General features: G+C 22.9%; 8 protein-coding genes across 16 annotated transcripts in view; 4 read left to right on the forward strand and 4 right to left on the reverse strand.

Annotated features, from left to right (window-relative positions):
• Positions 1–538: 538 nt before the first annotated feature.
• LOC108001068 (endonuclease G, mitochondrial) lies at positions 539–2,321 on the reverse strand. Its single transcript, XM_017061891.3, has 5 exons — positions 1,949–2,321; positions 1,556–1,749; positions 1,250–1,486; positions 982–1,162; positions 539–882 (listed from the first exon to the last, which is right to left on the reverse strand). The coding sequence occupies exons 1-5, from the start codon at positions 2,207–2,209 to the stop codon at positions 787–789; spliced, it is 969 nt and encodes a 322-aa protein (XP_016917380.1). The 5' UTR covers positions 2,210–2,321; the 3' UTR covers positions 539–786.
• A 201-nt stretch (positions 2,322–2,522) lies between these two features.
• LOC108001062 (cell cycle checkpoint control protein RAD9A) lies at positions 2,523–4,676 on the reverse strand. The gene is made up of 6 exons (XM_017061883.3): positions 4,537–4,676; positions 4,234–4,436; positions 3,990–4,154; positions 3,761–3,917; positions 3,522–3,693; positions 2,523–3,458 (listed from the first exon to the last, which is right to left on the reverse strand). Exons 1-6 carry the CDS (start codon positions 4,568–4,570, stop codon positions 2,786–2,788), a joined length of 1,404 nt encoding a protein of 467 aa, XP_016917372.2. The 5' UTR covers positions 4,571–4,676; the 3' UTR covers positions 2,523–2,785.
• Positions 4,677–4,877: 201 nt separating this feature from the next.
• LOC108001063 (vacuolar protein sorting-associated protein 29) lies at positions 4,878–6,281 on the forward strand. Its single transcript, XM_017061884.3, has 4 exons — positions 4,878–5,062; positions 5,293–5,484; positions 5,588–5,823; positions 5,962–6,281. Exons 1-4 carry the CDS (start codon positions 5,060–5,062, stop codon positions 6,077–6,079), a joined length of 549 nt encoding a protein of 182 aa, XP_016917373.1. The 5' UTR covers positions 4,878–5,059; the 3' UTR covers positions 6,080–6,281.
• Positions 6,282–7,073: 792 nt separating this feature from the next.
• On the forward strand, positions 7,074–9,768 carry LOC108001124 (sarcoplasmic calcium-binding protein). The gene is made up of 6 exons (XM_017061986.3): positions 7,074–7,470; positions 8,281–8,394; positions 8,650–8,817; positions 8,882–9,022; positions 9,104–9,184; positions 9,249–9,768. The coding sequence occupies exons 1-6, from the start codon at positions 7,345–7,347 to the stop codon at positions 9,393–9,395; spliced, it is 777 nt and encodes a 258-aa protein (XP_016917475.2). The 5' UTR covers positions 7,074–7,344; the 3' UTR covers positions 9,396–9,768.
• Positions 8,997–11,149, reverse strand: LOC108001123 (ubiquitin recognition factor in ER-associated degradation protein 1). 4 transcript variants are annotated; one of them, XR_009829274.1, is made up of 5 exons: positions 10,763–10,895; positions 10,534–10,688; positions 9,901–10,443; positions 9,717–9,834; positions 8,997–9,411 (listed from the first exon to the last, which is right to left on the reverse strand). XR_009829274.1 is itself a non-coding variant. In XM_028668339.2 (5 exons), the coding sequence occupies exons 1-5, from the start codon at positions 10,992–10,994 to the stop codon at positions 9,769–9,771; spliced, it is 768 nt and encodes a 255-aa protein (XP_028524140.1). In that variant the 5' UTR covers positions 10,995–11,149; the 3' UTR covers positions 9,669–9,768. The 4 variants fall into 4 exon arrangements, 3 of the variants coding, with proteins under 3 accessions (XP_028524140.1, XP_028524138.1, XP_061929116.1); XM_028668339.2 differs by lacking the exon at positions 8,997–9,411 and adding an exon at positions 10,992–11,149 and having other exon boundaries at positions 9,669–9,834; positions 10,534–10,574; positions 10,763–10,877; XM_028668337.2 differs by lacking the exon at positions 8,997–9,411 and adding an exon at positions 10,992–11,149 and having other exon boundaries at positions 9,669–9,834; positions 10,763–10,877.
• Positions 11,150–11,710: 561 nt separating this feature from the next.
• On the reverse strand, positions 11,711–15,470 carry LOC108001100 (aspartate aminotransferase, mitochondrial). The gene is made up of 8 exons (XM_062073131.1): positions 15,148–15,470; positions 14,543–14,699; positions 14,327–14,455; positions 12,954–13,175; positions 12,719–12,875; positions 12,534–12,632; positions 12,149–12,465; positions 11,711–12,065 (listed from the first exon to the last, which is right to left on the reverse strand). The coding sequence occupies exons 1-8, from the start codon at positions 15,231–15,233 to the stop codon at positions 11,943–11,945; spliced, it is 1,290 nt and encodes a 429-aa protein (XP_061929115.1). The 5' UTR covers positions 15,234–15,470; the 3' UTR covers positions 11,711–11,942.
• Positions 15,471–16,295: 825 nt separating this feature from the next.
• LOC108001066 (voltage-gated purine nucleotide uniporter SLC17A9) lies at positions 16,296–19,074 on the forward strand. Of its 5 annotated transcripts, none has more exons than XM_017061890.3 (9): positions 16,296–16,593; positions 16,660–16,808; positions 16,965–17,311; positions 17,385–17,558; positions 17,925–18,057; positions 18,227–18,323; positions 18,406–18,571; positions 18,632–18,790; positions 18,870–19,074. In XM_017061890.3, exons 2-9 carry the CDS (start codon positions 16,747–16,749, stop codon positions 19,007–19,009), a joined length of 1,278 nt encoding a protein of 425 aa, XP_016917379.1. In that variant the 5' UTR covers positions 16,296–16,593; positions 16,660–16,746; the 3' UTR covers positions 19,010–19,074. The 5 variants fall into 5 exon arrangements, with proteins under 5 accessions (XP_016917379.1, XP_061929120.1, XP_061929118.1 ...); XM_062073136.1 differs by having other exon boundaries at positions 16,299–16,593; positions 16,698–16,808; XM_062073134.1 differs by having other exon boundaries at positions 16,303–16,593; positions 16,698–16,808; positions 18,406–18,790.
• A 161-nt stretch (positions 19,075–19,235) lies between these two features.
• Positions 19,236–26,978, forward strand: part of LOC108001099 (zinc finger CCHC domain-containing protein 2) — an 11,202-nt gene continuing 3,459 nt past the window's right edge. Inside the window, exons 1-9 of one of the 2 annotated variants that reach the window (XM_017061956.3) lie at positions 19,236–20,161; positions 21,178–21,670; positions 21,807–21,903; positions 21,999–22,711; positions 22,929–23,108; positions 23,198–23,243; positions 23,343–23,457; positions 23,537–24,273; positions 24,611–26,978. The exon at positions 24,611–26,978 is cut by the window's right edge and continues 3,459 nt beyond it. In XM_017061956.3, coding sequence (XP_016917445.1) covers positions 20,115–20,161; positions 21,178–21,670; positions 21,807–21,903; positions 21,999–22,711; positions 22,929–23,108; positions 23,198–23,243; positions 23,343–23,457; positions 23,537–24,273; positions 24,611–24,675 — 2,493 coding nt within the window. In that variant the 5' untranslated portion in view covers positions 19,236–20,114 and the 3' untranslated portion in view covers positions 24,676–26,978. Of the gene's footprint in view, positions 20,162–21,177; positions 21,671–21,806; positions 21,904–21,998; positions 22,712–22,928; positions 23,109–23,197; positions 23,458–23,536; positions 24,274–24,610 lie in introns of both variants that reach the window. The other variant, XM_062073133.1, reaches the window with a different exon arrangement.

Consider the following 26,978-nt stretch of genomic DNA (forward strand, 5'->3'; position numbering starts at 1 on the left):
TTTATCTTTTCTTTTTTATGAAATAAATATAAAAATATAAAAAATATTTATATATATAATAAATATATTTTATATATAATTAATATATAATTATAACTTTTATATATATAACAATTAAATTTATATAATCCATATATAATACATATATAATACAATAGTATAAAATATATATATATATATATATATATATATAAAGAAGTAATAAATATTTCCAGCACCTATAAGTATGTAATAAATTGCTTATAATTTTTTATAAAAGTAATTGCATAAAATATTTACAAACAATTTACAACAGACAAAATAATGCCAAATTCACTATGTAATATTTCATAATTTCATTTTCAAAATTACCAAAATATATATAAAATATTGTAAATAAACCTGATTCAATTCAAAATGAATTGAACGATAGAATTTAGTCCTAACAATTATTATATTATCGTACTCATATACTTAAAATAATTTACATACGTTTTTTTATTTTATATTTAATATTTATATTTTCATTATTTTTAAAAACGATTGAATTTACATGAAATTCGATCTAAAAAAAAGATTATGATAAAATTTATTTAACATTGTTTTTTCAAGATTTTAAATCTATTAAAATATCTTATATAATTATATATAAAATATTATATAAAAATGTCTTTTATATAAATGTTCATTAATATTATAAAATGTAAAATTTGTCAATTTACATTTATAAATTATTTGAACAAAAGTCTATTAAAGTTAAATATCTTATTTACTTTAATTTTGTTTAATAGTTTTATATTCTAATTTTCAAACTTTTTTTCCATTTATTTTATTTAATTTATCACGTGAGATTTTATCAAAAAATAAAAGCCCAGCAGCACGTTCTATACTTTCTGGTGGCACCTATAATAGATATTCATTGTTTCAAAATATACATATAATAAAAATTATTCATAAATTTTTATAAATTATTATATAAAAATATTATTGATATTAATTTACTTGAAAATTTGTTAAAGGTGTATTATCATCTATAGGAGTATTTGGCATTACAAATGCTTCCATTTCTAATTTTGAATCGTGTGTTTCACCAACAACTATTTTATAGAAATGAGTAGGTACTGCTACATGATTTGTACCAATAACTTCATATCGAACATATTTTTTTCCATTAGCCTCTATTCTGTAATAATAATATATTTAGAATAAATTACGAATAAATGAAAATAATGAATAAATTATATCAAATAATAAGCTTTACTGAACTTACTTTGGCAAATACAAAGGACCTGTGCATACATATACATCCTTATAAATTTTAGTTAAATGTCTAACATACTTTTCTAATCTATTCCAAGAATCCCTATTAAAACCTACACCTACTTGTGGTGAAATATTTGAGAGAAAAAATGTTTCATTTATGTGTTTTTGAGCACATTTATGATTTCCAGCTGCTGCTAAATGTCCACGATCATATCCACTGCCTTTGTAATCATTGTTTTCTGCTCTGATTTCAATAAAATTATTAAAATATTAGTATAAAAATATTATGTAATTATGAATTATAAATATTTACCTAAAAAAAGGATGTATACTTGGATCTGATTTGAATTCACACTTACTACGTGATATTTCCTGATTAGCTTGTAATTTTTCTTTATTTAAATGTTCAAAAACCCAATGTGCTACTCTATTTCTTCTGTCATAAGAAAGGACAAAATCTTCATAAGACCTAACATGATCTAATCCAGGAAAACCGTATTTCATAATCTATAAAAAAAGGATTAAAAATTATATAATTTACATTATTATATACATTGCATATTTCTTTTATCTTGTATTTATATTACAAATAAATAAATATAAAAAAAATATTAATATGATGTACAAACAATAATGTAAGAATAAATATAAATTTTTGATATTATTTATCAGTATTTATCGAGGTTAAATTTTATAAATAACTTACTTCAGATATTCTAGTAGCTGTTGATGATAATTTTGAACCCATTTCTGTATTAAATTCTATAGGAACTGCTGCCGAAACAGTTCCAAATAAAGGCAAACCAGGCATTTCTTTGATGTTTACATTCGAAAAAATATTTCCACTGTCTCTTATTTCTGTATTCAAATGTCGTTTTTGTTCCGAATACTTTCCCAGATACCAACCACTAAAACCTATAGTTGTTGCAGTACTTAATTTTATAATAATTCGTATTATTGGTCTCATATTTTTAATTAATGATCTCTTAATATATTTTTAACAATTATATATATCGAAGTCAAAATTTCGTAACTTGATACATACATTATAATATATTATCTATGCACATGCGCAAATATAAATATATAAAATAAATCAACGTAGATAATCGAAAAAAAAATAATTTCATTACTTTCTTAGATATAAAGATACAATCTTTAAGATATCTTTAAGATATCTTAAAATCTTTCTTTTCTTTATCATATACATTTTTTTAGAAAAAAGACTAAACAATAAAAAATATAATTAAATTATAAATATAAGTATCAAATAAAAACAATTTCTTTATAAAAATAAAAATTTTATATTTATTAAAATATTAAGTATTAAAATATTAAAATAATTATTATATTTATATTATTCATTTTTACATGTATTTCTATTTTTTATATTTAACACACACGCACGCGCGCACACACATTTACATGTATTTATATATTGTATATGTTTATCTGCAAGATATATTTATAAATACATAATAACATAAATTAAAATTTATATTAATTAGGGCAAAACTAATGATTAAAATTCAAATATATCTTTTTATTCGCTACAATCTTCATCTGAATCTTTGGCTAAAACTATATCATATCCAGGTAATGTTCTTGGATCAAATGTTGTTTGAAAACATTTTTTAAGAATCAAACGAGCCTTTTTGGTTGGTGGAGGAGGCGAATTTGGTATTTCATTTTCTACTGCAATATTATCATGATGTAGATTGTCTTGCTTATCAATTTCATCATTTCTAGATTTTCTTTTTGTTATTATAAACTCAGAATTTATCAACTTCTTTTCACTTATAGATGTTTTATTAAATTTTGTAATTATGTCACAACTATATGAAGAATTCTTTTCTTGAATATTTTGTTCTATTGGCAAAGTATTTACTTTATTTATATTTTGATTATCTTTTGTTGTTGTTTCTGGTTGCTCTTTAGAATTATTTTGTTCTTTTTCTTCCTCCATAAAACATGAATGTGATTTTTTGAGAGTAATATTTCCTAACATATTATCAGATTTAATTGATTTATTTTTAATTCTATTAGATTTATTATTATTTTTCTTAGAAACTCGTTTGTTTATTGTTCTTTTTCTCATAAATTTTTCTTCTTGTTTATTAATTGTTGTTTCTGTTTGACTATCTGCATCAGAATTTAATGTAGACAATACTAAATTTACTTCAAATGATTGATTTTTTAATACAAATATAACAGGTCTAAAAAATATTAATGAATTTTATTAATTTTTACCTTTTACATTATATATTATTAGTTTTTACCTTCCTGCTCCTTCAAAATATATAGTAATTGGTATATTTGCAATTTCTGCAAAAGTTAAAATAGATTTAAATTCCTTCATACAAAAGGTAATTGATGTTTCACTACCAATATCATATTGATCAAATTCTCCCTTTCCAAGTGCAACTTGTGTACGTGTTGTATTTGATAAACCTAATAAATTTTTTAATTTTATTCCATAATAAAAATAAATTATTTCTATTATTATATTTAAATTTACCCGAGCTATCATCAACATAATTTCTTAATAAAAGTTTTTGTGTTGAAACTTCAAGTGTTATTTCAATTAAATGTTGATGAAAATTTTGTATTGCATCCCCTAATACTCGTGGTTGAGATGAAAGCTTAATTGAAGCACAGTCTTTATTATATATAGTCTAAAAAATATAATAAAATATGAATAGAATAAATTAAAATAAGAAATTTTACCAAAGATTTGTGATACATACTTGTAATATTTCACAGTCCAATATGGGCAATAAATGAGTTTTAGTAATACTATTTTTATACTTTAAAATAAACAAAATTTCAGATGCATTTGGTTCTAATCTAATATGACATGTTTCTACCTGTTTATCAATTACATTTGAAGCTTTAAATACAGTCATTGCACTCTATAACATAAAAAAATATTTTATATGATGTAAAATGTAAAATTTATAATATTATAATAAGAATATAATATCTTATTACCCTCATTGAAATTTTACATTTCAATGCATCATTTTCTTGTAAATCGCCATAAACATAATATGAAAAATAACATTGAAAAAATGTAAAATCTGCATATGCAGAATTTGCCATATTAACAGTACGGAATGATAAAACATTTTCTTGTGGTTCTATGTACATTTCTTCTCCAATTTTTGATAATGCATGTATAGCTTTTGCTAAAACTAATATATATTTATATTTGACTATTGATATATTTATTTTATTTTTAATATTGTTTAAATAAAAAAATCAATCAAACATAACCTAAATGAAGTAACGTACTTTTTACATTTGCTCCTGGTATAACACACTTCATGTTGAATTTTTTTTCATTAAAATACTTCTTATAAATTAAACATCAAATAAGTTTAAATTTAATGATTATTTAAAAAAAATAACAAAAGAAATTCATAATATTATATATAATTTAAGATACAATACATTAAACAACTTCATTTGCTCAACTAATCATAATTTTAAAATTTGTTTATTTATATAAAATTTAAATAATTATAAATAAATAATAAACATAAATTCACATATATTTCACAAAATTTATATAAATTATAACGAAATATATGTTAAGAATAAGAATATATAGTTCATATTTTAGCGCATTGTAAGAATAATCGACGATTAACATAATCTCGAATCTCGAAAATCGAAAGTTTATCTGTCAAATATACTTTCAATTCCAATAGTTTGTTTGAGTAGTTTATGAATCTTATTGTTAACAAATGCGATAAAGTAAATATTAACTTTAAAAAAAATAAGAATTTCATAAATATATATTATTATATCCGTCATGGTAAGTAAATAAAATAGAATATTGATAGAATTACTGATTAAAATTAACTATTTAATTGTAAGTATAAATTTCTTGAATTTTTAATCTAACCTCAAGATAAAATAATCTTTTAATTAAATATCTTTTCTTATTAGTTTCTATTGATAAATTTAAAATATATGTCAATATTCAATTATAACATTTTTTATATAAATTTTTTATTATATTTATTAAAGATTTAATATTTATAGCTTGTTTTAGTATTGGGAGATTTACACATTCCACACAGATGTAGTAGTCTTCCAAGTAAATTTAAGAAATTATTGGTACCTGGTAGAATACAACATATTCTATGTACAGGTAATCTTTGTACAAAAGAATCATATGATTATTTGAAAACATTAGCCAGTGATGTACATGTTGTTAGAGGCGATTTTGATGAGGTATATATCTTATTTAATGCTATTAAATATTTTGATAATTTTTTAATATTAAATGTTACATTAATGTAATGTAATGATATTACATTAATTTTTTTATTTATAGAATTTAAATTATCCAGAACAAAAAGTTGTCACTGTTGGTCAATTTAGAATAGGTTTATCACATGGACATCAAGTAGTACCTTGGGGTGATCCAGAATCATTAGCTTTAATTCAAAGACAATTAGATGTTGATATTTTGATATCAGGTCATACACATAAATTTGAAGCATATGAACATGAAAACAAATTTTATATTAATCCTGGTTCAGCAACCGGAGCATATAATCCTCTTGACACGTAAGATTTTATATCAATGATATAAAGAAAATTTTAAATGTTATTCATATATATATAAATATTTGATATACATTTTATATTTATATGTTATATATTATATTATATTATATTATATATATTTATATATTATATTTATAGATCAGTTATCCCTTCTTTTGTCCTTATGGATATTCAAAGTTCGACAGTTGTAACTTATGTTTATCAACTTGTTGGTGATGAAGTAAAAGTTGAAAGAATAGAATACAAGAAAAATTAAAATATATACAAAATCTTAAAATATAAGATATATATTATGATGAGATTTCTCTATTTATAATAATGAAATTCAATAATAAAATTATATAAAATTTATACATATAAAATATTAATTTTATATACATTAACATTTAAGCATTTATGAAAAATATGTGTAATTATATAATACACTTGATGTAAATAAACATATTATATATAAATTACATTACATATTTTATTTAATAATTAATATTGATTATAATGATAATTATATTCTTTTATTTTTTTTACAAAAAAATAATATTTGCATACTAATCAATTAGATCGTTCGTCACGTTTCATCGTTTAAATTTATGTGTATCTATTTATTTATACACATACATATAAATTTGATTTATTTTGGTGATTCATCTTTTTGTATATATTTATATTTGATTTTTATATTCTCTTTTTGTTCTACAATTTTATTTGTTTTTAAATCTAATCAAACGTAAAATTTCTTCACATTATGATACAGTGATAATTTTAAACATGGGCGTAGAAAATAAGGAAAAATAAAGCATATTTTTAAATTTTTTAATACTATAAATAAATCTGAATAGTTTTATTAATATATATTATGTAATAAAATATTCTTTATTAAAAACTATACTTAATTTTAAAATTATTAAATATTAATCTTGATACATATGTATCTTTATTTATTTATATTAATTTCCATTTATTTATATTAAAGCATAAGATACAAATTTTATATAAATAATATATTTTATTGTAAAATATATATTTCTAATTATAAAATTATTTTTTGTTCAAAAATTATTTAATTGTTCAAAAATTAAATTTATTTGAATTCGATTTTTTATTGAAATAAATTTAAAAATATTATAGATTATAAAAAAATATAAATCATGTGTTAATAATACGAATATTAATGTTGATGTTAATATTAGCAAATTATTAACGTTTAAATTTAAATACAATATTTTTTGATATTTATCAAATTTAAAAAAATTTTTTTTTCAATTCTATCGATGTCACGCTTATGACTTTATCTCTGTAAAGAAGGGGACGTGCATCGATGCTCGTAATCAAGGAATAGAAAGAAAAAAGAAGACAGATGAACACTATTGCGCATGCGCAAAGAACAAAGAGGAGAATTTGAGACCTACCGACCCATCAAAAAGGGCCCACTATTCTTTTTCACTTTCTTCACTGATTCTCAAACGGCTTTAAGTTGATATTGTTATTTTTGTCGCACGAAGATAATTTATAATTTAAGTTAAAATGACAACAATATTATTACAAACTGGTTTAAGATTTATAATTTCTAATAAGTGTTTTGAAAAAATAGCATTTTTATATTGTAAAATACCACAAAAACAAAATACCATTCAATCATATTGTAAACAGGTAATTTATTTTCTATATTATATAAAATAAAATCTAATATATAATAAATCTTTAATTAATTATTATAATTAAAAAAATATTTATATCAATAATAAATTTAAATTATTAAAATAAAAAATATTATTAAAGATTTGTATTTATTTTGACTTATGAATACGAAAAGTATTCTTATATAGAAATAACTGAAACTATCCTAATCTTTTATATAAATTCCAGGCAATTGTTTGACTTTTTTTCTTTTTTTTATTTTTTGAGATTTTTACAGAAAGCAAAGTTTAAAATTTATTATTTCTTCTTATATTCAAATACAAAATATAAATATAAATATTTTTTATATATATATAAAAAAATAAAAAAAAAATAAAACAAAAAAGAATATAAGAAACATATATTATTTTATTTTAATTATTAATGTGTTTATATTGTAATAAATTAACTTCTATTATAATAAATTATTAATAATTGATTTAAGTCTATATCTATAAAAAATATCGATTTTTGAAAAATTTTATAATTTTATATAAATAAATTTAATATTTTATTTAAAAAAATTAAGAAATAAATTTATCTATTATTCTATCTAAATTTACCTATTATTAATTTATTATTGATTTTATATTGCATTGAACATATTGAATTACATATAATATGTATAATATATATATAATATATAATTATGTATATTCCAATTATATTTACGATTTTAATATGTGCTGCTATGTAATATTATAATATAATTTCGTCGATTAAAATTTTCGTAAAAACAAATATATAATTTCATTATATTTATTTTAATTATTTTATTTTTAGTATTATAAATATGTTCCGGAAATGAATAATACAAAAAATGTACATCAAATAAGTAGTTCAATCTCTTTAAATGAACAAGTAATTGATAACGATTCAGACAATGAACAAGAAAGGGTAAAACATTTTTTTTTATTACTTAATATATTATAACATTTATTTTTAATAAATCATAAAAATGTTATATTTTTTAAAAATTATTTGTCGTTTATTTTTTTTGAAATTTAATTATCATGTAAATGTAATGTTAATTTAAAAAATTTCGAAATAAATTCATATTCAATTAATGCGTATTTTTTAATGTAATCTATTTTTTCTTTCTTTTAGTCATTAAATCAATAATTATTACTTTTTTTAATTTTTATTTATTAGGGACAATCAATTTTTTGGAGAAGAAAAATGCGAACATTACATAGTCATTTGGATGTTAATAAAGATGGTATTATTAGTTATGATGATTTTATGTTGTTTAAAAAAAGATTTTGTGATTTAGGACATTTGACTTTAGAAGCTAAAGTTGAATTCAAAAAAGTGTTAAATGTAAGTCAGCCTTATATATTATATTTTATGTATGAAAATAAAATATCAATTCTATTATATATAGGAAATGTGGGAAGAACAATGGGGAGAAATTAGTCCATATAATCTTATTTGTGTTGAAAAATATCTAGAAAAAATGCAACATGTTCTTAATGATGCATCATTGAAAAAAAAATGTCATCATTTTTTGCCATTTTTATTCAAGGTATGTTTTCAAAAATATATTTTTATATAAAACAATAATATTAAAAAATATTTTAAATATATTATTTAAAAAAAATTGCAGGCAGTAGATAAAGACCATAATGGTGAAATTTCTATACAAGAATATGAGTTATTTTTCCAATGTTTAGGACTTACGCATGATGTAAGTAAAATTATATATTTTTATATAATAATATAAAAAAAATAAAAATAAATATTTATTATAGGATGCAGTTATTTCCTTTAGTCATATTGATATTAATGATGATGGTAAAATCAGCTCCAAAGAATTTATAATATTGGGTCGTGAATTTTTCTTAACGGAAGATCCTACAAAACCCAGTAAATATTTCTGGGGTCCATTGATAGATTAAATTTCTTATTTCAAGCCTATAATTTGTGATAAATATTATATATTAATTATTTTTATAATATAAATGAAAACTTCTTAATCTCATATCTAAAATTGTTAAGTTAAATATAGATTTATATAAAATAGATTAAAATATAAATTATCCCATGATATAAATTAAAAGTATGAATTTAAATAAAAAATTTATATACAGATTAAATATATATTAAATAAGAAAATAATATATATTAAATCGAAATTCTTATAATATAATGATTGAAGAACTTATATAAAATTGTTTGTTAAAAAGTACAACAGTTTAATTACAAATATAAATACTCACTTTTACAAATACATGTAATTGTATGAAAATAAATAAATCACTAATTATTTAATTATTTTGACTTTCTAAGAGAAAAACCTTCACCAGTGAATGCTTTAAATTCATCTTGATCTTTTGCCTATAAAAATATATATTGTATAATAAAAATTATTAAAAAATATTATTAAAAAAATTTTCAACATACCTCTTTATTATTTACAGGCTTAATAATACGCAAGAATGTAAGTGTTCCTATTTTGTAATCATAATCTGGTATTCCTCTAACATAAGCTGGTTTATTTGTAGTTACTTCTGGTTTTGCAAAATCTCTACGTTTTTTGCCATCCAATCTATTACCCTCTCCTTTGAATGGTACAAAACCAGATGGGGCTGGCATTAAATCTGCAGGATCTACTACATTTTCATCTTTCTTAGTTTCTTTTTCTACATATCCCAGTGGAGGAGCAAATTCAACATTCATATCACATTCTATGATAGTAACTGCTGGGCCAGGTCTTGTTTCCAAAACACACATTTCATATATTCTTTGATTATATTTTATGGCAATAATATCACCTGTTGTGAGACAAGCAAAATTTCTTAATCCATTTTCTAAAACAGCTTTAGGATTTGTAATATCTAGAAAATCTTCGGATTGAGGTTGAAAACGTGAAAATGTTGCAACAGGTAAATTTACACTTTCAACATTTATTAGATCTCCTTCTTGTAATAAAAGATTATACATCATCTGTAATCACATTGTTATAAAAGCATATTGAATTTTACTATATATACAATGTCTACAATTAATAATAAAATACTTAAAATTGAAACTTACCCAACAAGGTAAATAAACTCTTCCTTCGTCTGCAACAAATTCTAAAACACCACAATGAGTAATTCTATTGGTTTTTTCATTACTTAATTTAAATAGCATAGGAAATCTAATGTTTAATCTTGTAAGGTGTTCTAAAGCTGAAGGTGGCATGATTACTAAAAATAATAATTTATAATCTTTTACTTATTATTTGTGCATAAATTATAATAAATTTTATGGGTATATGTACTTTTTCCTCCACGTTCTACATCTCGTCGATATGTACCCGGTAACATTGATACAGAAAAACATCTATAATGATTGTTGAAAGGTCTTACAATCTCCGGAAACATGTTAAATCCAAACTGAAAATGAAAAGTCATTTTAATCAACACAACTTAACCTTGCTTTATTAAAGAGTTTATTGAATAAAAAATATTTGATCATTATTTTTCATTTCATTATGTAGTTTTTTTTACCATATTTATATATTTGTTATAACACTCTTCCGAAGTTCTATGAATGATAGAATTTTTTTAAAAATTTGTTAATTTTTAGTATAACTTATAACTATGACATATGCTATACACAAAACAGACGATTTATTGTATATATATGTATATCAGATGATTCGAAATGCACCTAGCGGATTTTTTTGTACCTTTGTTATGTTTAAATTATTTTGATTAATACAATAATTAAACAAATATAATTAAATCTAAGAAGAATTAATATGATAATTAAATTATTATAAAATAATCTTTAAAAAGAGTTTTTATTATTATAAAAATAATTATTTATATAAAAATTTTTATTATAAAATTTAATATATTTTACAAAAATTTTTATTTTTATAATTAATAAGTAATATTTATATTAATTTAAATTAATTAATTAATTATAAATATTAAAAATTGTATTGAATTATTGAACATATTATAAAATAATGCATTAAACTTATATTAAAAAAATAAATTAATATTATAAATTTTTTTATTATTAAATATATAATAACAGAATAGAATAATAATAATATAACTTAAGAGAATTATAAAGGATCATCTCAATAAATAATCGTATTGATAAAGAAATAACATAAAATTTATATTATATTAATGCATCATTACAATAGTACTGCCTGCAGTTTTTTTTTTATAAAAATAACGTGCAAAATTAAATGCATTTGATATAAAGTACATATTTTATAAATTACATATATATTATTTTATTTATATATATAATTATTATTATTATAATTAATTATTTATATATATAATATATATATTTATTATAATATCATATAATATTATAATAAATATATATAATTATTTATATATATTTATATATATATAATATAATAATATAATTTATATTAGAAAAAATATTATTTATCTAATTAAAGGAATTTGATGAAACGTAGAAATATTTGATTATTTTGTAACATCATGCATAGCTTGTGCAACATAGTCTACATTTTTTGTTGTTACTCCTGCCACAGATATTCTACCATCCTTTGTTAAATAAATGCTATAATTCTTTATAAGTTTTTCTGCCTATAAAATAAATAATATAAATAAATAAAAGTAAATTATTAGTAATAATATATAATAAAAATAGACAATATTAAATATAATACCTCAGAAGTTGTAAGACCAGTAAAACAAAACATTCCAATTTGATTTGTAATATGTGACCAATCACGAGAACTACCACATTTTTTAAGATTATCAGTTAATGTTTGACGCATAGAAATAATACGATTAGCCATTGTCTTTACATCAACAAGCCATTGTTTTCTTAATTCAGAATCCTGTAAGATTTCATTAACAATTCTAGCACCATTAATTGGTGGATTGGAATATGCTGGTCTAATTATAATTTTCAATTGTGAAAGAACACGATCTGCTTCTTCTTTGTTGGATGTAATTATTGATAATGCTCCTACACGTTCGCCTATAAAAATTTATAACTCAAAAATCTTTCAAAAAAGATTATAATAAAATTATATTTAATATGTTTACCATATAAACCCATATTTTTTGCATATGATTGGGCTAACATAATGTCAATTCCATTTTTCACAAAATATCTAACAGCAAAAGCATCATTTTCTAGGCTACCTAGAATTTGTACCAAAGTATTTTAAAATCCAAATTTTTGTATATTATTAAAAATTAAATTATTTAATTTTTTTTTATTATTCTACCTGAAGCAAATCCTTGATATGCCATGTCAAAAAAGGGAAAGAGATTTCTCTTCTTTACTGTTTCAGCCAATTCTTTCCATTGATCTGGATTAGGATCAACACCAGTGGGATTATGAGCACAAGCATGAAAAAGAACAATAGATTTTCCTGGTATTCTCTGTAAAATATAATATCATAAATAGAATTTGTAAATATATTATATTATTTATCATTATAATATTTATACATTACTAACAGATAAATCTTCTAAAACACCATTGAAATCTAATCCACATGTTTTTGGATCATAATAACGATAAAATTTCATTGGAAGCCCAGCAAGTCTAAATATTTGACTATGATTTCCCCAAGTAGGTTTTGGTACATATATTTCTTTATTACTAGAAAAGAATTGCGATAAAAAAAGTGATCCAATATAAAGTGAACCTGTACCAGAAACTCCTTGAACAGTAGCATTCTACAAAATATAAATTGTAAATTATAAACTAATTTTATATTAAAAATTATAAAAATAAATAGCATATATTAAAAAAAAATTAAATATGTGTTAATATATAATATATATGAATAATGATTATATATCTAAATAGTATTTAATATTTTAAAAATATTAAAATTTATTTAATCATTTTTTATTTTAAATTATTTCTCATATATTAAGATTACAATCATATTGAATACATTTATAATTGCATTTATAAATATATTTTTATATTTTTAAAATGAATATCATATTTTATTCATGACTATTACATACAACAGATTTTCATTGTTTTCATGATCCATCTCAAATAATACACAAAATATTTTTGCAAAATCTTAAAATCTTAAAATGATTTTCAAGATTATCTTAAAATCTTATTCCTTATGATCATCAAATACATATTTAAGAGTATAAATAAAATACAAACTTTTTAAAATAATTTTTCAGAATTAAGTTCAATAAAAAATTATTTTTGATCTTCTTCTTTTATTAATTAATTTTTCATTTTAACTTCTAAATTTTATTTTTTTTACATGTTATGATAAAAAAAAAATAAATCTTTTATATATTATAATAAGAAAAAACATAATACATATATTATACCTATATGTATTATATATTTACAAATTTTAAATTAAAATATTTTTAAAAATAATATATGTAATAATTTTAAAAATTTGTTATATATATTTGTTATAATTTTCAAAATTTTTTATATTTTATATTATATTATTATTATATGTTACATTATTATTTTTATATAAAATGATAAATTTGTAATGTGAATTTTTGAAAATACAAATAGTAAAATTTATAAAAATTATAAATTATGTAATAATAAATAAAAATTAATAATTGAACATTAATTATTAAAAATATTAAACATCTAATATTAATCAGATATATATTAGATTATCAGTTCTTCTTATAATTCATAAGGTATTTATTATACCATATATTTCTGAAAATTAATAAATACAAACTAAATACAACAAAATAAATACAAATATATGTATAACTAATTTTTTTTCTATTTTTTATTTATACTTTATATCTAAGAAAATTAAATTCAATTTATCTATGTCTCATATCTCTAAAAAATATATTTTATATATAATACATACTAAACCATTTTTAATAATATCACTGTGATCACCAAGTGCCAATTTAATACTTTCTTTGCAAAAATCTGAACTTCCTGCAATTGGTGCATATTCTTTATCCATATTTTTAGTTTTAATTTTTTCTTCTGCCTATTAAACATTTAAATTTATAAAATTAATGAAAAAAATTATATTTTAGTTTTTAAATATGTTTTAACTATTCTTAAATATATATACCTTTCGTACACTTGGTAAAACAAATGGTTTACCATTATCATCTCGATAAGCACCAACTCCTAAATTAACTTTATTTGGATTTTGATCTTTTTTATATGCTTCTGTAAGTCCTAAAATTGCATCTGGTGGGCCCATTTTTACATGGGGCCACCATGTACTATAATATACAAAATAATTTAATATTAATCAAAATTTTATATAAAATAATTAATATCATTGATATTAATAAAATATTATTTTTAACATTTTATGCTAATTTTTATCAAAATTCAATGTTTTTCAAAAAATATATTTATAATAATTTATATTTATATAAGTTCATAATCATTAATATTTAAGAATTAAAATCACATTCAAATTTTTATCTTTATTGATTCATCAAAATGAATTTTTTCCAAAAGCTGTTCATAATTTTTTGATTTTATATTTTTTTAGTCAATTAATTTAATTTCATGTATTTATTTAAAATTAAAAAATAAATAAAAACAAAAAACAAATGTTGCATCTAAATTCACGAAGTATTAATAATTTTAATTTATTATATTTTATAATTCAAAAATAAATTATTTCAAAAAAAATAAGGTTATTCAATTGTGAGATCTTACCCCATTGATCTAATGCCATATAAAGCAACTTTGTTTTTGTTAAATAAATTATAACTGAATGCGAATTTAATCTTATTTTGAGCCATTTTACTAATAATATAATAAAATGTCAATCCATTCGCTTATGGCTTTCAATTCAACGAATTGAACGTATTAACTACTATCCTATAGAACAGGATATACTTGTTCTATAAGGTGTTTAATAGATTTGAAATTACAAAATTTTATTTATAAAAATAAAAAAAAAAATATTACATAAAAATAAATCATAAATACTTTATAAAAAATTAAAATCACAAAAATAAAATGATAAATAATATATATTTTTATATTAATATAATTTATAATACATTATTTTTTTAGTAATTTAATTGATACAATTAAATTTGTTAAATTTAAATTTTCATTTACCGAATGTAATAATTCATTTATGTAATATATAATATATATATATTTTTGAATTTAATTTTTATTAATTTTTATAATAATAAGATTATTATTATTATTATTATTATATAAATTAGAAATTTAACAATCATTTAAGAATTTGATTTGTATAAGTTGGTGCCCATGGAATACTGAAGCATTTTGCTAGAACGCGTAAAAATTCAAAATAAGTAATTAATAAAATATTGACTACTTATATATTAAATGAATCGAATATTCATTTCTTTTTCACGAAGTCTTTCTTTTTAGAATTTTTCTAGATTTTCATTAATCAGATTTCGTTTCATTGATCGATAATTTTTTTCTCATAGAATTATAATAAAAATATACATTTCTATTTTATTTATATAAATCGTATAAATAATTTTAAATTTTAATTTTTTAAATAATAATTTTTTTAGAATTTAAAAGTATTATTGAACAAATATTATTAGATATTTATAGCTAAATTTTATAATAAAAATAAAAATAATAACAATAATAATGATGATGATAATGATGATGATGATGATATAAAGAATATAAACAAATTTTTAGAATTTTGAAGAATGAAAAATAAATATAAAAATATATCAGAATGTGTATTAAATATGTATTATCCTATTTCTTCATTATATATTTTCGCGCTTATATATTTGAAAAGCAACTTCATATTATTGACATTGCTTATTCTATGAAGTTTTCAAATAATGCAACGTCAATGTATATATTAATCAATGTATATTTCTATCTTTCAATCTAATTCTATGTAAAAAGAATAAAATTGATATTTATTTAAACAATTTATTAGCTAAAGTAAACAAAAGTAAACATATAATCATTATATTGCTGTGATATAATTAAAAAAAAAAATAATTAACTGTGTTATTAACGTATTATTTTTTTGATAAAATTATTAATAAATATTCATAACAAATTGACTTTAAACAATGATGATTTGAATTTGTAAATTCATAATTATATTCATAATTCATAATTATATATGAATTCATATGAAAAGTAGGTATGGTTTTATTTTAATTTTTTTGTTATTAATCATAAAAAATATATATATTATATTTTTAGGAAAAAAAAATATATATTTGTAATTTATATTTTAATAGTTTAGTTATATGGAAACAATTATTTACCAACGAAATTATTTGATGAGAAATGCAAATGCAAATATCTTTAGGATTAATTCAAAATGAAAAAACAAATTCATTTTGGTCAAGGTAATTATTTTCTATTAAAATATTACAAAAATTTTAATTTGTAAAAATTTTTTTTATCTTTTTTATTAGATTATTTTTTTTAAGTTAATGATGTTTAATGACATATGTCAGTATGTAAAATCAAATATGTAAAATTATAAAGCAATTTTTTTTTAGGAAAGAAAGGCGAAAATGGTTTTTATCACTGTTGTGTGGTACTTGTCTTATATATGCTACAAGAACATCTGTTCCTTTATTAATGCCAATAATAAGTAGAGAAAAACAATGGTCCAAACCAGATTCTGGAATAATATTATCTAGTTTTTTTTGGGGTTATACGTTAACACAAGTTGCTAGTGGTTATATTAGTGATAAAATTGGAGGACAGAAAGTTTTATTAATTTCTGCTCTTGGATGGTCTATGACAACATTTTTTATGCCAGAAGTTATAGAATTTTTTTCAAAAAATGATAATTCTGTATTATTAGTAGCAACAATAAGAACGATAAATGGTGCATTCCAAGGTATTCTAAATTGATAAATTGAATAAGAAAAATATAAAAAAATGATTTGTTCTTTATACGTCATATGTTACAGGAATGCATTTTCCTAGTATGATTAGTTTAATAAGTCAGCGATTACATGAAACAGAAAGAGCTTCATTTTTTAGTTTATTAACATCAGGATCTGCTCTTGGCACATTACTCACTGGATCTTTAGGTTCTTATTTATTAGAAAATTATAATTGGATAATAGTTTTTCAAACATTAGGTAAATAAATATTATAATTATAATTTAATTATATTAACTACACATTATAATTTACATTAATATTAATATTTTCTTTAATTGATTCATTCATTTTTGATTTAATAAATATAATATAATATATATTTTACCAATATTTTCCATATATTTATATATATGTTAAGGGAGGATATTAATTTAATAAAAAAATATATTAAATTAAATAAATTTGTTATACTTATGTCATGCTTGTTATGTAAAAACATATTATTTCTAACTTGTAATTTTAAAAAATTAAATTATAGAATAATGTATATATTTATTGATAAATATAAATCATATAGTAAATTAAATTACATATATTTCTATTAAAAAAATTTATTGTCTTAGGAGGTTTAAGCTTGGCATGGACATTATTATTAAGTTATCATACTCTACCCTTTAAGGAAAAAGCAGCTTCTACTAAATCACCTACTACCTACACTTTGCCTTGGTTGAAGCTTTTAAAAAAGCCTCCATTCTGGTAATCATTGTGCATGGGATCAATTTGAATTCAATTATCATAAGTCACACAATTTCTGACAAATCTTAATATAAAAAGTATATATAAAGTTATATGGATACTTATACAAATATTATAATTACAAATTTATAGATATATAAGTTTTACATATTAATATCATTATTTTTAGGTCATGTGTAATAGGTCATGCTTGCCAAAATAATTGTTTTTTTGTATTATTATCTTGGATGCCAATGTATTTTCATGATACATTTCCAGAAGTAAAGGTAGCTAATTATTAATAAATATTTTTCTTGTATTGTTTAAATATATCATTTGTTTAGAATTTTCCTTTATTATTTTATTTAGGGTTGGGTTGTAAATATGGTACCATGGCTAACTATGTTACCTTGTACATTTTTGGGTAAAGCCCTTTCTGAGAAAATAATAAAAACAGGGTATTCTGTTACAGTAACACGTAAAATAATTGAAACAATATGTTTTTTAATTGAAGTCATAAGTTTATTATTTTTAGGTATGGAAATAATACTCCGTAAAAAATTATATAATAGAATTAAATTTAAAATTATTTCAGCAAAAGTGGAAACTTTTCAAAGTGCAATAATTTGTCTTGCATTTATAATTGGTGGTTCAGGTTTTCATAATAATGCAATTGCAGTAAATCCATCAGATCTTGCACCAAAACATTCTGGAAGTGTGTTTGGATTAATGAACACTGTTGGTGCCATACCTGGTATATATATATATAATTATAAATTAATATATATATTTTTTATTGTTACCAATAAAAATAATAATATAAAATATTCCAGGATTTCTTGGAGTATACTTTTCTGGATATATATTACATGTAACACACAGCTGGTCTGTTGTATTTATATTTATAGCTATAATAGATGTATTAGGATGTATAATATATTTATTATTTGGTTCTGGACAAGCAATTATATGAAATATTATCAAATTTGTTATTCTTTTAATTTATTGTAAATAAATCTTGCCCTTGAAACTTTAAAAGTTGTATAAATGATTTTTAGATACAGACAAATAGATATAGACAAATAAAATATTAATAAAATTAATTGTATTTTGTATATATTAATGTTGTGCATATGAGAATATTTTAATAGTAAAAAATATTTACCTTATACTTCAATTAATTAATAAATAATAGATTTTTATTTAATTTTGATATTGTTTTATTTTAATTTTGATTATTTTTCGTATATATTCAATTAATTTCAATTATAAAAATTAAAAAAAATAAATATTAATGACTCAAATTTGAAAGATTAACGCTAATTCAAAGTTAAATCATATTTAATATATAAATCTAAGGATAATATTTAAATCTGATATCTATGTATGATTGTATGATATTGAAAGCTAATGGTTATAATTTCTAAAACGATGATTTTTTAACGATCGTTATAAAATATTTTAAATTAGCTTTAACGTATTATGTTAAATATTAAAATATATTTTTAATTGACAATAAATAAAATAATAGCCAATGCAATGATTAGTAAGTGTGATTGCTACATACATGAAAATGCCTCTTATAAATTGGAGCAGCAAGTGCTTGATGCCTTTTTTAACGCGAGCATGTGAACGGATCTCGAGACTCGACTTTTCGACTTGGAACATCTCGTGAGAATTAATGTACGCAGTAGGGACAATCGCAGAGGTGGAATTTTATTTTTAACGGTACGACCGTATATTTGTTTATGCGAAGTTTCTGATGAACGTGTGATTTGTTCGTTAATGGTTGTCGTTTTCACCGATCATTCGGTCGTGCCTGCCTCTGCCTGCTGCCGCGAATGTGGATACTTCACGGTGTGCCGTACTGCTGCTACCGCCGCTGTACGTTTGAAGTACTCTCCTCGGCTGATTGCCTTCGGATTTTAACAAATCTTTCACATTCGTGAATGCTTTGAAACTGGTTCGTTATTGTACCAGACTCCGCCGTGATTGTCACTTGATAGCAACACCCGAGGCGCCAAAGCTGTCCGCATCGGCGCTTTCTTTAGCCCAAGTGGTATCAATGTTGTCTGGCAATGGTGTGTAAGGAGAACGTAGTATCATGGTTTGGGAATCTGTCCAGGTAATAAAAGTATTATCAGTTTCTTTTTTAACTAATACTATATTCTTCTTGTTCGGAAATGGAGTACTATATTTTCTTATTTATAGTACTCCGTTTCGTTTTTCACTATGACCTCTTCATCCTTACCAAATTTTGAACTAACCAAAAAGAATATTCTATAATTTAATCTTAATTGTATGTCAAAAATTTGAATATATTAATACTGAAAAAATAATGTAAATATTGATTTTCTTTAATGTTTAATTTACTTCATTATCGATATATAATTTTTCTGTTTATTATACAGAAATTCCAAGTATGGTAGCAACTGTTTTCCTTTAATTTCGTGTATATGGAAGATATTATAATGAATTAATAATTAAATTTTTTTATGAATTTTTTCGATTTAAAATTATAAAAAATGGTATATATTTAATATTATTATAAATATCAATATTATTCGTTTTTCCTATAAAATATGGAATATGTTATAATAAAATTTTAAAAAGTATATTATTAGAAATTTAAAGATTAAATACTATTGCAACATGTTTTAATAAGAATTATACATATATAAATTTTGTCAATATACATGTTATTATTTTGATATAATTTTAATAATTTTTGATATGTAGTTATTATTATACATAATTATAATAGTGAATAATTATTATTATATCATTATTATATTATTTTTTAAAAATAATTTTTAATAAGCACAAATATTTTATGAAAAGAATTTAAATCTAATTTCAATAAATAAAAATTTAATAATATATATTAATGTAAATTATAATATTATAATTTAAAATTTATATATTTATAATTTTGAAAGATTATTTAATTGTAAATAATTATTGTTTATTCCAATTTAATATTTAACAATTTTTATAAATTAATTATTATGTTAATGTTGTGTATAAGTATATTTTTATATTTTTTAAAACTCTGATTATACAGAAACATTTCATATTTATGAAAAAAAAATATCTTTAGTAAGTTTATTATTTATAAAAAATATATTTATGTATGTGCAGTTATAAACGCATCGATGTCATGTGCACATTATTAAATATGTGCCTGCCATTTGAAGTACGATATCTTGGCACTTGTGTAGAGGATATTGGTAAACGGGATTACAATGATCTTCGTGACACAGAACATCATGCAAACAGTGCCTCTGACCTTGCCGAGTTAACAACCTTAGGTGTGGCAGATAAACGCACACGAAGGAAACTTGCTCTCTATATGGCATTATTACATTCTTGTAATTATGCATGTGCTGTCATCTTATATAAGAATTTATCAAATTTTGACTATCAAGAAATCTCCAATCTATTAAATGGGACCACCTTTACACCGGATGATCAACCTCTAGAAGAGCTACTCTTGTTGTACACAATGGCTTTAAATCATCCAGCATTTACATACGAGCAGAAAAGTGTTTTTGGCAACATTTACATTAAACTTCAAGAAGAAGAAGCTCGTCTGAATCTCTCAAAATCAAATTCATCTTATAAACAAGCACAAGTATGTGTAAATTTTTAAATTTATTTATTTATGGAAATAATTTTTAATGTAATGATTATTTTAAATAATTTAAAGTTAAAAAAAGAAACTGTAAATATTATTTTAAATTATATTTTTATATCTGTTACAATAATAGGGTTGCACGCCATGTATAAATACAAATGAAAGATTAATGGATACAGAAATGCAGGGTAGTTGTATGATAGCTCCACCTCCAATGCAAACTTATCACGGTATTTGTAATGCATTTGTATTCTATTATTTGATACATATTCATTTATATATATATATATATATATATATTAATAATTGTTTAATATCTTTGTAGGAGAAATGACAATGAGAAATAATACCATGGTAACTGGAGTTCCTCCTGGTCTTTCTATGCCTCCACCTGGATTATGCCTGCCAACTCCAGAACAAATGCCAATGGGATCAGGTGGTGCAACACAATACCTTCATCTTGGCTTTCCATCAGTAAATCATATGCCACCATGGACAGGTCAGGTTATGATGGGGAATCAACTGATGTATCACTCTGGCGACATGTTGGCTTATCCACCTTCCCCCTTAGTCAGCCGTCAATCGTCACCATCCCAGTCTCGATCTCCTAGTCGCAGCAATTCCCCAATGGGTCGCAGAAATAATACAATGCCGCGCACCTCTTCGCAAGTGACTCAATCTACTTCAAATACCTTAACAACGTCAACGAGTGCCTCTAACAGTCAGACAAGCATCTGTAGCTCAAATGCCAATTCCCTTCCTCCACTTCCCACATTGGGTACGAACAGAAGTCATCCTAGTCAACCTCCATTGCTTCCATCACGCTCTGTTCCCTTGTCTATCAGCAGTTCTACTACTTTTTCACGGCATAATAGCATCGAGAATACCCCTTCTACCTTAATTCCGGCAGCACCTCAATCAAAACAACCACCACCACCACGGCTGCGGTCTTCAATTTCTGGTGATTCTTTACGAGAAACATTAGGAAAAGAAATGCCAAATTTCAAAGGCAATTTACAGAATTTTTCTCTTGACGAGGTAAGATAATAAAATTGTAAAATAATTCGAAATTTCATAACATTTAAACATTTGATAAAAATGATCTTAATTAAATCTAAAATATATTATTAAATATAATTTTAATTTAAATCATACTATTTATATTTTATTAGATTAAATTACGAATTTGTATTTATTCATATAATAAAATATTTTTATGACATTAGTGAATATAATTATATAATATATTATATAGATTCGAAGAATGAGCGATGAGGACTTGAGAGAAATAGGATTAACACCGAATGCTGTAGGACAATTGCGAAGTATAGTTAAAAGTCAAACCACTAATGGTTTAAATCAAATTTCCACTGACAAAAAATTAGAGAATACTACTAGCACAACACATACAGTAGTAGATCCAGCTGAAAATGAGGTAATAATTAGTAATTTACATTTGACATGTATTAATATATTATTAATTATTAATTTTTTTAATGAATATGTTATAAAACTTTTACGTAGGCTATACCAGGAATGGAGATGTTGAATGATAATGGAAATCAAAGCAGTAAGTCAATGCCCTTACAGGAACAGCATCCAGCGATGCATCATCATCATAATCATGCAGCTACTCCTAATTTACGGCGATATCCTATGCCACCATTAGATCCTGCGCAAATACAAATGTATCCTGCACCACCACCGATGTATGCTGCACAGAATGCACCATGCTATGCCTGTCTTACATTACCTGTTGCCGGGGTACAAAATAGATACTCAAGGTAAGAAAAAAATTCACTCATTCATAAAAATCAATCTTTGATTTTAATAATATTTTAAATATATTTTAAAATATTTTAGGTGCAATGCTCAACACGTATATTGTTTAACACAATTACAAGCCTTGAGGTTAGACCCTGAGGGCAGCAGGCATTGTTCACAGAGCAGTAGTTCCGATAGTACTGGTAGTAGATCTCCACCGGAAACTCCTCCAGCAGCACCGTGGGTGAGCGGAAGTGAGAGCAATGCACCACCAGTTACTGATCATCTTAGCTCTGCACCAGTTCATTCTACAAGTGCAGTTTCACATCCAGTATCCCAACAGCCTATACAATCAGGCCCGGAAAGGCAACGTACTAAAAGAAATCAGGCACATGTGATACGTCATAAAAATCAAATGGTGAACGGAGGTGGACCCCCAAATCTATCACAATGTGTTTCCTTTCCCGCGCCACCATCGCATTCGCAGGTCACATATCTGCCGCATGGTCATTTCCCAGCTTTGAGACCGAGTAGTGGTATTTATTCTAACTTCTCACATGGACCGTATGCAAGGCCAACTTATCCAACCACGTATCAACCTAATGGTGAAATGATGTATCAATATCCTGGACATCCATCTTCGGGAGGAACACCACCACCTCCGCCAAATGCAGCTACAACACCTGTTCAGACGCCATATATGCCACCTACTCCAGTTGTAACATATGCGCCAGCTGCCGTCCCACCAACGAAAATTTCGTGTTATAATTGTGGCAGTAGTAGTCATCTTGCAGTTGATTGTAAAGATCAAACTATGGAGGATCTTACTAAAAAAGGTACAAGATTTTTCACAATTTCATTTCTATACTTTTTATTTTATTTTTATTTTCAAATGGACAATTTATCAAAAAATTGAATCTGCATACATATATGTATCGTACTTATTTGAATATATTAGCTAAATTTTGATTTATAATAATAAATTTTTTTTTTAATATTACAAATTTTTCGAGTTTTTTTTTTCTTTTTGAAAATTTTAATTACATCAAATTAATTGTAGTATAAATTTTCAATTGTATTATTACATATGTATAGAATGTTATTATTTATAATTATACGCGAATGCGAAAATATGTCGGTTTTTTTGTCATAAATGATATTTTTTACTTTCAGCTCAATACCGTCTAGATTATAGTATAATGAAACAACCTGGAGAGTGCCCAAGTTCTGACAAGTGATCCCCTGCCGTGGACCATTCAGCAATTTATCATTATCATCATTACCGTAATTACCGTTACCATCATTGTCACTATTATTATTACTACGATCCCGCCACAGCAATACAACCTAAGTACCGTTCAAAAGATGACTGCTATCGCTCCTCATGCAAGTTTTCGGTGATTTTTGTAGACATCCCTAATATTCAGGATGACGATTTTTTAACAAAGGAAGTTTCGCGATTCACGGTACCAGGTATACTTTTTACAAGTTCTTATTTATGATAGTAATTCTTAATTATGATTGTAAAAAGATGTAGCGTCATGTACAAAAGAAAACAGAGAAGCATAACCCAGAATGCTCTTATCTATGTTTTTAGAATACATTTTGAAAGGTTTTTGTTAGGTATTGACTCGTGTCTTACCCCAACGATACCTATGAATTACATATAAACATACATACACATACATACACACAGCACGCCTCAACCCAATTTCTCACTATTTCTCTAGTAACTAGCCATAAACGAAATACAAGAAAAAAAAGAACACATTGTGCTCTGATTAGATGAGACTATCATGTTTGACTATATTTATCATTGATACTTTTACTTCTACTAGTATGTCTATACTATCACTATTACTACTATTACTATTAAACTATTACTATTACTTCTATTATCGCTACTGAGCCACGACATTTTTATGTATACATATTTTCTCAATTCTTATGTGCGCAATGTTTGAACGAGTGCAAAAGTGAATGATCAGAGTAAGTAAAAAATTAGAAAGAGAAATGCACTAAGAAAGCGAGAGTAAGCAAGAAAGGAAGAAAAGAAGAAAGAAAAAAAAAAAGACAGAAAGAAAGAAAAAAAGAAAGTACGAACGAACCAATGAAAGAAAGAAAGAAAGAAAGAAATAAAGAAAGAAAAGAAAAGAAAAGAAAAGAAAAGAAAAAAAAGAAAGAATGAATGAATGAAAGAACAACAAACCATAAGTGTTCGATCGTCTAGCTGCCTTTGCGCTCCTGTGTGTATAAAACTATAAATATACGCCGCTCACCACTCATTTATTAACTTATGAATAGTTAATTAAATAACAATATAATTCTCATCCTATTTATAAATAGTCATGCAATCACGTGCAACTTAAGCAATTTTATACGAGTTTTATTGATCGCCCATCTTTTTTAAGTGTAAGCAATGCGTTATGTGCGTTTAAAATCTAGTAAGTAATAAAGAAAAGAAAAGAATAATGACTTGAATATGAACTGTTAGTGTTAGTGGTATGAGTGGAGTGGCAATATGCGCTAGAATCATCTTGTCAACAAGTTGCTACTGCATTTAAATAAATTTTTAATTAAAAAAAAAAAAAAGAAAAAACATTATTAGTACGTGTCGATCTAATTATATTAGAATGCATAATTTGGCAACTCTTTGTCTAATTCTCACACTTACGATGACTCATAATTTTTAATTTGTAAGCCTCTCATACTATGCCCTTGATCTATGCAAAATAGATCTTATATATCCAAATTAACAAGAATTGAAGAATTATAGAAATGAATGAGAGTGGATATATGCGTGATTTTGAATATACATGCATTTAAAAATTTCTTTTTCAATAGCTCTTGGATATTCAAAGGTTACAAAGAATTTCCCGGATGTTCCTGTTTTTCATTAGTAATGAATTTTTTTTGGCAGCTAGTCAATAGCCACACAAATTTTGAAATTAATATTTTAGAGTTAATATTTTGCAAGGATAAAAGTTTGACAAGAAAGGGAAAGTTCGGTGTTGATAATTTTAATATTATTTGAATCTGATTTATTAATTTTATTACGAGATCAACGTAATTCATTTTAATGATATTGTTTCTCATATATTATTGCGAGTATGAAAATTGAAAGCTCGAGGATCGTTCGAATTGCAAAGAAAGTCAAGAAAGATATAATAGGGGGAAATATTAACACCATATAATATTAGTCAAACTTTTGCCAATTTTTTATAAGAAGTTCGACTATACTCATAATTTACTAGAGTCTAATTCGGCGTTTAAGTAAAATATTTAACGAAAGTACTGTCTTTGTTTAATATCCAGTGTTTTCATATCGATCTAATAAAAAAAAAAAAAAAGTATAAAAATTTATCTTGCCGTTACGATTAGTCAATAATGAGTTTTTAAAGAAACTAGAAACTGAGAAAGAGATGTCTCTGTGGCTGTGACTAACGAGAAGTGCGCAAAATTCATATGTAATTAAATGCGAAATTCTTTTCAATTTCACAACGCAATCAAATTTTTTGATATTCTTCCGATTAAAATAGTT

The sequence above is a fragment of the Apis cerana genome, linkage group LG3 (genome assembly GCF_029169275.1).
Source record: "Apis cerana isolate GH-2021 linkage group LG3, AcerK_1.0, whole genome shotgun sequence".
In the NCBI taxonomy this organism is placed as follows: domain Eukaryota; kingdom Metazoa; phylum Arthropoda; class Insecta; order Hymenoptera; family Apidae; genus Apis; species Apis cerana.